Below are 8,707 nucleotides of genomic sequence, written 5' to 3'. Positions count from 1 at the left end.
TATCTTGCTTCTAATGTTGTAGTTTAATTAATGTAATAGCTTAAGTAACTGTTTATTAAATGCAAAACACAGCACGTAGCAGTAATCTCTGGCAATTGGAAAAAAAAAAAAAGTTATTTCTGTTTGCAGCAAACAAAAATATAAATAAAAAGTTTCAAGGAAAAGTTAATATTTGTTCACTAACAGATGATAAGACGAACCAAGGGAGAGAGTAACATGCAATTGATAGCCTATCGCTTCACTTCACTTCCAAGAGCGTAAATTACCAAATCACAATCAACAAGATTACATACAGCTTTGGTGATTGGCTCTCTGAATGATTGACATACTCACCAGCCACACAATGTTACTGTTTGCACGCCACAGTGTTGCCATGTCCTCCTTTTAAAGCGTCTTTAGATTTGTGTCTTCATGAAATATGCTCATAAACATGTACAGTTGCAGTGAAAAGTTTTAAACATATATTTTTAAATAAACGCATTTAAAATTCATTGAACTATTTTATTTGCAGAAAATGCAATTTTGCCTTGTTTTGGGGAAAGTCACTTGTTTCGAGAATGTCAGTGCAGTTTACCTGTTTTTCTAGAGAAATCTGGCAACACGTGTCTGCAAGCAGTGAAGTTTACGTCTAGCGATTTAGCATTATCCTTACAGCTGGCACGATGGCTTCAGTATTAAGACACTTTACCAAATTCAGCCCGTCTGGTAGGTGTGTCATGCCTTATCTGAACCTGATGCTGTTTTTTCCCCAAATTAAGTTTGCAGCATTTCGAGGAAATAGGACAAAGGTCAGCAGACTACAAAAGTGTTGTTTACGCCTTCCTGTCGTTTTCAAAGAAGAAAGAAAGCAGAAAATCAACATATTGTGACAGTTTTTTGTTGTTGTTTTTATTGTTATGGGTTGTAAAAAGTAAGCAGTTAACACCATGTCCTTTAATAAGGGCACAGCTTATTCACACATGAAATACAATGCTCTTGCGTAATCAATAGTCAATGCACTGTGTTAACATACTGGCTTTTAGTTTTACATTTGTAGAATATTAAAAATGTCTCTTGCAGGGTTTGTATCACTGCTGTCCGGAAACAGCCGTCATGGGAGAATCTGCGCTATGCTGTACATTGCATCTAAAAACAGATATTCTTCATCCTCAAACATTAAAGTGGACCTGGACAGTAGTAATGGTAAGCATGTTAATCCATAATGTGCATAAATAATGGGTTTTCCAACACTTTGCAATTACATATTTATCAAAAAAAAAAAAAAAACACTACCAGAAAATCTTTTTTTTCTTTTCTCTCTCTCTTTCTTAAAGGTGTTGCCATAATGCAGTTCCAAAATCCTCCTGTCAACAGTCTCAGTCTCGACTTTCTGACTGAGTTTGCTATTAATGTAGAAAAACTTGAGCTGGATAGAAGCTGCAGGGGTCTGATCATAACATCCGTAAGTCATCAGAAACATCTGCTTTTGTAAAATCAAATTTAGCCTATTTCATTGACAGTGTGTTTTTTTGTGAAAGGCCCAGCCGAAGGTGTTTTCTGCAGGACTAGATATTTTGGAAATGTATAAAAAGAACCCAGAGCACTGTGCAGAATTCTGGAAGGCTGTACAGGACGCGTGGCTTAAGCTTTACGGGTCCACCAAGGTCACAATCGCTGCTATCAATGTGAGTGCCACTATAAACCCTTTCTACTGTTTTATGTTAGCTGGATTTTTGTCTCAAATATTCCTTTAAGGTCAAATTGTGAGATGAATGATGTAATTGTTGTGTTTTTAGGGCAATAGTCCGGCAGGTGGTTGTTTGTTGGCTTTGTGTTGTGACTACAGGATCATGGCTGATAACCCTCGCTATAACATCGGTCTCAATGAAACACAACTTGGTATAGTTGCACCTTTTTGGTGAGTGTTTTTTTTAAATCTTGATTTTTCACAATTCTTTGAAACTTTGAAACCACAAGTAATCCATTAGTAATCAGATTGACGGTTCAATCGGATTGAAAAGCCTTCATGTAAACACCTAAATTGATCTGACTGAGCTTGATCCGAATGAAATTGCGGTGTAGACCTGAAATAATCCAATCAGTAGGAAAAAACACAAGCATACAGCTATCTTCTCAGATGGACTCAAAAATACTTTGTGACATGCGTGCTCTACCAGACTACTTTTATAATACTTCTTTGTAAATGTGGATTGAATTGTCAAGTTTAGGATTCATGTAAACGGAACTTTCAGGTTTTTTACACGGTTTGACAAAATTGAGTGCGTGTAAGCATACCTTCAGGGACACAGGGTGGTACTAAACAGAGATTTTGTAAATCAGGTTTAAGGACTCCATGACAAACGTTGTGGGCCACAGAGAAACCGAGAAGGGTCTTCAGCTGGGTTTACTGTACAGTGCCCCTGAAGCCCTGAAGATCGGTTTGGTGGATGAGCTTGTTCCTGAGGATAAAGTTCTTAGCGCAGCTGCTGAGACCATGACGAAATGGTTGGCCATCCCAGGTAAATGGTATTATCTTGCTCCAAAATATGATATCTTTGCCTGTTATAGTACATTTTGTTTATGTAGAGCATTTTTTTCCCTACAGATCATGCCCGTCAGATAAGTAAGTCCATGATGAGAAAATCCACAATAGACAAACTTCTGGCAAACCGAGAAGCCGACACCACAAACTTTGTCAGTTTCATCACCAAAGACTCCATCCAGAAATCTCTTGGGATGTACATGGAGATGCTGAAGAAGAGGAGGTTTTGAGGACCGAAACACGTGCCTGTTGTTGACGTTGCCTTTATGAAGCTCATCAGTGTCACTGTATATCACACTGTCTTCTCTTTTGTTACTAGAGGGTAACTTTGTTCGTAAATAAAATCTTTTAAAACCAAAATGGGATGGGATCTTTTTAGCATTCAAACAGTTGACACATAGCTTATCCATAACTTTTTTAAATTCAACATCAAGATTTTAGATTAAAATTTTACATGCAGTATATGCATAAGGAAAAGTGTATAGGCTAGGTAAAGTAAATGGTTAAAATTTCTTTGAAGTATTTCTATATTTTTAATCAACTTTTGTCTTTACTAGTTGATTTGAAATGGTCTTTAGTTTTAGGTTTAGTTTACAGTATCCTTGTTATACGTTACATGTGCTTACTATAGTAATAACAGTAAATTAAGGATAATTACAAGCAACTTGCCCTAAACCAATGTATGTTATTAATTAATATTACTCAGTACTTATTTGTGTAATTATTCTGTAACAAGAACACCTTAAAATATAAATAAACATACAAATATTTTATATACACTAATTTGCCTCCCCCTCAAAGTTTGAGATATTGATTATACTATTTCAGTTTTTCTAAAATTTTACGTTTAATTCAATACGTAAACGTAATACGTAAAATTTCTTTTTAGTTATGAAATTTACTTTCTCAGTAAAAATGGTTTCTACACCCTTTTTTTCAGTGTTGGTTCTTAATGGGGTAATAAAAACTACAATAATAATAATTAGCTATAGAACAATTGAATTTCACATTCAGTTATGTATTTCTTATAGATATATAATGATATTGTACAATTAATTGTTGAAGAAAATTTTTTATTTATTTTTTATTCTTGCAAAATGTAAGACAGCACTATACATCATGTATTAGCATTGCGACGTATATCTGCTGTGAGGGAACAACCTTTATGTTTTTCACAGGAGCTTGACCTCAACTGGAAAGTGATCGCTCACTGCCAGGGCCTGTGAGAGAGACATGAACGCTTCAGACAGAGGAATACACTCAGCAATAACTCAACTCTCCAGGGAGCTTCTTAGGGCTAATGTTTAGAATACTGAATCCCAATGAAGCAAAACCAATCCTTACCCAACTCTGGCTCAATCCATGGGCTTGCATGAAGTCAAAGACCCGCGCTGATCCAGCGGACACTCCTTTCATCATGTCAGGGGTGGCCACAATCCTTTTATCAAGCATATTATGAATAATTTTATAACATACTGTAGGTTCATCTTATCCAGCTAAATAGCCTGTGATGTCTTCCTACCTGTCATAAGGGCAGTTTGTGTGTGTGACGGTTGTGTCCGCACTATCAGGGATGAGCCAGGTGTAACTTTGGTCAGTGCGGAGGCGTATCTTGGACCAGTCTGAATTCGAAACGTAGCTACAGCCAGCATTGAAGTCTCCCAAAAGCATGATGTTCTGAAACGAACTTGGAATTGACATAAATCCTCCAAATCATATTGCATATTAGCATGATGATGTTCAGAACCATATAAATTAAACTGAAATGTCTGTCATATTAACAGGACTAGTTCATACAGGACGCTATGCAACAGCATAGTTACATTTGTGTTCAGACGTTTTCTAGTATCCAAGACAACATCATGCAGAGCATCAATCTCCTTCACAGCGACTTCTGGGGATGTATGCTGAGGAATGAGAGCAAATTCCCGGACAGCTATAGAAAAGATACTTTGTTAGTATTTTGAGCAAAAATAACAATCAGTGAATGTTGTTTAGTGTCACTATGAGCTGCAAATAACTTTTAATCATTGAAATTCAATCCCTGCCAAATCCTTGATAAATAATAATATAAATACAGTCATTGTATGTATATTACATTACAAATACAATGTACGCTACTGTTCATGTTTGAGTCTGTAAGTCTGTAAGTTTTTTTGGGTTGTAAGTCTCTTATGCTCACCAAGGCTCCATTTATGTGATCAAAAATACTGTAAAAATATTAATGTGTGTTAAAATAACTATTTTCTATTTTAATACATTTTCAAATGTAATTTTTTTCCTGTGATGGCAAAGCTGAATTTACAGCAGATATTACTCCAGTCTTCAGTGTCACGGGATCTTTCAGAAATCATTCTAATATCTAATCAATGTTGAAAACAGCTGTGGTTTAATATTTTTGTGAAAACTGTGATACACTTTTCATGGTTTCTTTCATGAGTAGAAAGTTGAAGGAACAGCATTTATTTTAAATAGAAATCTTTTAAACAAATTAGAAGACTTAATTGACTTTTGATAAATTTATATAAATCATTAATGCTTGCTGAAAAAAATAATTATTTCAGAAAAAAGTCTTACTGACCCCAAACTTTGAACGGTACGGTATTGAACCCTAAATATGGTCACAGGAACTGAAAATCACATCCCTTTCATTGCCATTGTGGCCTGTAGCACGCCTTTTAATTTCAGGGGAGCTGTCTCTGAATTTACTGTACTGTAAATTGCTTTGGATGAAAAGCTTTTGCTGAACTGTGCGTTCTCACTGCATTACTGCTAACATTCTCACAATGAACTTGGACCTCCACCTGTATTAGAGGAGAACATCACAACAAAGGGTTCTCTATTGAAAGTATCAGTTCCACAGGATTCACATCCATCATCATACTGGAAGCTTTTTGCAGCGGACACTGTCTGACGTCTGATGAAAATAAATGTGTAATTATTAATTTGATAGGAAACATACATATAAAATCTTACATGATAGATGAACTAAATGTTACCTGTAAATAAAGAGATATCTCTCTTTATAAGTGCTCCTACCCAAGGGCTCACTTACAATGTACTGGTATACATATGGAGAGGCACCTCTGATAATGAAAATGATATTTATTAATTAATCTATACAAATAAATATAGTAACAAATAGACAGTTAAGACAACATACCCATTCACACTTTGCATCAGCTTATTCGTTGCAGAGAGATCACTGTCTCTCACTTCTTGGATGAGTACAATGTCATACCGGTGTACTACCTAACAAACACAATACAGTTACCAGATGAGAGCGTATAAGTATTTTATAGGTCTGCATGTTACTCACTTTGGTAATGATGTCAAGCAGGGTGGCGTTAGATGCTTTTGAATCCCCAAAGGCTTTGATGTTGAAGGCTCCAATCAGAAAGGAGCATCCAAGGTGGACAGATACCAGGAGTAGTCCTATAGCAGTAATAATCTTCATGCTGTATACAGAGATAGAGGACATATTTAGACATGAATTAAACAGTAGTCATACCTGAGACAGATTTCAAACTAGACATAGCAATACAGATGAAAGGGTAAAGGCATAAATACGAGAAATATAATCAATATGCATCAGTTTTGAATATATGCAATGAAAATAGATTTACCTGCTGCTGAGTTCTGCTTATGCTGTGAGAACAGGGAGAAAGCTTTCTCGCACAACTAAGTCTTTGTATACTCCACCTTAGCAAGTCCCTCTCTCAGGGAATAAAAGTGGTATCACATATTCTGGAGAGTTTTTATTTACCACTACTGTGTAAAGACACCAGCCTCTCGCTCACTTTCTCCGTGGGAAATAAACAGATGGGCGATAAGACAATGTAACTTTAAACAGGTGGTTACATAGACACATTAAGATATTTATTTTGTAGCTTGCTATTGCAGCTCAATAGAGCAGGTTTTGTTTTGAACTTGCTGTACTACAGCTGAGAGAATAGTGCCCCAATAGTACCACAGATAGCTTGTCCGTAACTGTTCATCATAAATTTGTTTGTAAAGATTTTGTGTAGAAATTTTAGAATTTAGAATTTTAGAAGGCTGAACTGACCCCTGTTAACTGTACCCACTCCCTTAAACATCCAACTTCAGTGCAACAGAGGGCGCTACATTACATATGTGTGCCATTCAGATACACTTAGTAGATACAAATACTATATATTATGTGAATTGTGTATATAGTGTATGCTGTTTTTGCATTTCATGTTATGTCATTCTTCTGTGTATCGTACATTGTTAATTGTTTGGATGAAGAAAATAGGCCTATATATGTAGCCTATTTATTTATTTAGAAATTGAAATCAAACATAAAGTTAGTCCACAGATATGTTGACCAGTGTTTACAAAAAGTCGTATTTAAAAGTTCAAATTGTAAATCTCGTCTCGCAGGCACGTCAAGGGCACTTCGGCATCGTTCAGCTGATTCCAGAATGGTTTTACACAAAATTCTGTGACCATTGTAGGCTATTCTGTGACCGTAGTAGGCTCTGTTGTCATTGTTTAGCTTTAGCTCAATCACACAGGTATTAAAGATATTATTAGTATTATTTTTTTATTATTAAGTTTTTTTTTATTATTACTTGAACAGTAACCAGCAGATACCGAAATCTGGCGTATCCCCTAAAATCGAAGTGAGCTGCAGAACTTACCCAGTCCGTCTTAAAATTTATATATCAATTTGAAGTGCCAAAACGGAATATAAATGGATACTGGTCATTAAGAGAAGTCTCTGTGCCCTTTACCATCTTCAGACGAATGGATTGGAGGAGAGGCTCAATGGCACCATACAGAGGTGAAAAATGCATCCACCAAAGCACATATAGATGACTAGTGTTTTTTAAACATCTAAACATGTTTTTTTTAAACCATACAGTTGCAGATGAACCATGGTTACTACACTTTCACTATAATAAAACCATGGTTAATTTTCGTAAAGGACTGACAATGCAAACAAGTGTTTATTGACAGATATGAGAAAATGGATGGTAATGGCAGGCAAGAATCATTTCAATATGGTAGAGAATGGAGATGAGAATGTTAATCAGACTTACCTTGTTCGCAGATGCAGGAGATCTTGGATGGAGGAGCTGAAGGGGAATGATCACACACCACTTCGAGCAGGTCAGTATCCGTAATGGTTTCAAACAATACAGGTCACACGAGGAAGGGAAGACACACTGGAGGGAATCGCTGGAGACAAACACTGGAGATAATTGCTGGAGTATAAGGTAGCAGTCCACTTCGACTGAATGAGACCAGACAAAGAGGAGAGATGAGGTGTGCGCTTAAATAGAGGTGCTGATGATGAATGGGACAAGCAGTAGGTGTGAGTGATCAGTGTGTAAGTGAGGGAAAACACAGCACCTTGACAGTGCTCCCCCCTCCTGGAAGGCGCAACCTCATGCCAGAGTCCGTCCCAGGGAGGGAGGGTGGTTACCCTGGAGTTGGGAGAGTGACAGGTGCAGGTGACCAAGAAGGGTGGTGTTGGCAGGATGGGAGTCCTCAGGCTGGTATCGGTGACACTTGAGACCAGGGAGGTGCCGGCAGCACTGGAGGCCAGGGTGGCGCTGGTGGTAGCTGGCAATCAGTATATAAAGATAAAGCCTCCATGGGCTGGGCCACATTAATGCACAGGCTTACCTGGGCTTAAGCCTAGGGCTCCGGGCTGAGGGGGGCCCCTAGTGATACCAGAAAATATTGTAACCACATTTTATAATGAATTGACTGTTCCTTTAAAATGGTGCTTTATCACTTGCATTGCGTTGCATGTCCTGCGTGGGAAGGCTCAGTCAAATGCTCACAAATATCAAAGAGAAAAATTTCCCCAAAATAAAATATAAATTCAGTCAAATTGTTTGAAATAAATAATTGCACAAAGAAATAAATAGAAAAAAATATGTAAATTAAACAATGCTTTAGGTTTGTAGGTGTTCATGTACAGAAACTGTATAATCAAATGTAAAATAGCATTGAATATTCTTCACTGTATCACATAAATATAGTTTAATCCTTGTTAAAGCCAGAAAAGTTATTCACTCAAGAGCATTGAGTGATTTTCTCAGTTCTCACACAGAACACACTGAATGGAGTTTTTTATCGTATCTTCTTGCTCTTGAATGCTTTAAAATCACTTGAATGTTCAAATTGGCAAGGTGTATTTGTCTCTTCAAG

At 36.8% G+C, this 8,707-nt stretch overlaps 2 protein-coding genes across 5 annotated transcripts; one reads left to right on the top strand and one right to left on the bottom strand.

Moving 5' to 3' along the window:
• Positions 1-546: 546 nt before the first annotated feature.
• On the top strand, positions 547-2,881 carry eci1 (enoyl-CoA delta isomerase 1). Of its 3 annotated transcripts, none has more exons than XM_058770121.1 (7): positions 547-705; positions 1,060-1,182; positions 1,314-1,441; positions 1,518-1,664; positions 1,776-1,897; positions 2,320-2,498; positions 2,585-2,881. In XM_058770121.1, the coding sequence occupies exons 1-7, from the start codon at positions 663-665 to the stop codon at positions 2,749-2,751; spliced, it is 909 nt and encodes a 302-aa protein (XP_058626104.1). In that variant the 5' UTR covers positions 547-662; the 3' UTR covers positions 2,752-2,881. The 3 variants fall into 3 exon arrangements, with proteins under 3 accessions (XP_058626104.1, XP_058626106.1, XP_058626105.1); XM_058770123.1 differs by having other exon boundaries at positions 670-788; XM_058770122.1 differs by lacking the exon at positions 547-705 and adding an exon at positions 778-910.
• A 650-nt stretch (positions 2,882-3,531) lies between these two features.
• Positions 3,532-7,681, bottom strand: dnase1 (deoxyribonuclease I). 2 transcript variants are annotated; one of them, XM_058771243.1, is made up of 9 exons: positions 7,588-7,681; positions 5,841-5,979; positions 5,685-5,773; positions 5,521-5,607; positions 5,326-5,438; positions 4,345-4,457; positions 4,044-4,198; positions 3,866-3,959; positions 3,532-3,741 (listed from the first exon to the last, which is right to left on the bottom strand). In XM_058771243.1, exons 2-9 carry the CDS (start codon positions 5,976-5,978, stop codon positions 3,694-3,696), a joined length of 837 nt encoding a protein of 278 aa, XP_058627226.1. In that variant the 5' UTR covers position 5,979; positions 7,588-7,681; the 3' UTR covers positions 3,532-3,693. The 2 variants fall into 2 exon arrangements, with proteins under 2 accessions (XP_058627226.1, XP_058627225.1); XM_058771242.1 differs by lacking the exon at positions 3,532-3,741 and having other exon boundaries at positions 3,768-3,959.
• Between the last annotated feature and the right edge of the window lie 1,026 nt (positions 7,682-8,707).

This window comes from Onychostoma macrolepis, chromosome 03, assembly GCF_012432095.1.
Source record: "Onychostoma macrolepis isolate SWU-2019 chromosome 03, ASM1243209v1, whole genome shotgun sequence".
Taxonomy (NCBI): Eukaryota; Metazoa; Chordata; class Actinopteri; order Cypriniformes; family Cyprinidae; genus Onychostoma; species Onychostoma macrolepis.
Note: the sequence above shows the minus strand (reverse complement) of the source record. Positions and strands in the feature narration are given on the sequence as shown.

What these genes read in the sequence shown, in the direction of transcription:
- eci1 (XM_058770121.1), top strand. Translation starts at nt 663, where the DNA reads ATGGCTTCAGTATTAAGACACTTTACCAAATTCAGCCCGTCTG. An exon ending in TACCAAATTCAGCCCGTCTG is followed by an intron (nt 706 to 1,059) that starts GTAGGTGTGTCA and finishes TGTCTCTTGCAG; the next exon opens with GGTTTGTATCACTGCTGTCC. An exon ending in TCACAATCGCTGCTATCAAT is followed by an intron (nt 1,665 to 1,775) that starts GTGAGTGCCACT and finishes TTGTGTTTTTAG; the next exon opens with GGCAATAGTCCGGCAGGTGG.
- dnase1 (XM_058771242.1), bottom strand. Translation starts at nt 5,978, where the DNA reads ATGAAGATTATTACTGCTATAGGACTACTCCTGGTATCTGTCCACCTT. An exon ending in CTGATGCAAAGTGTGAATGG is followed by an intron (nt 5,608 to 5,684) that starts GTATGTTGTCTT and finishes TTTCATTATCAG; the next exon opens with AGGTGCCTCTCCATATGTAT. An exon ending in AGATATCTCTTTATTTACAG is followed by an intron (nt 5,439 to 5,520) that starts GTAACATTTAGT and finishes TATTTTCATCAG; the next exon opens with ACGTCAGACAGTGTCCGCTG.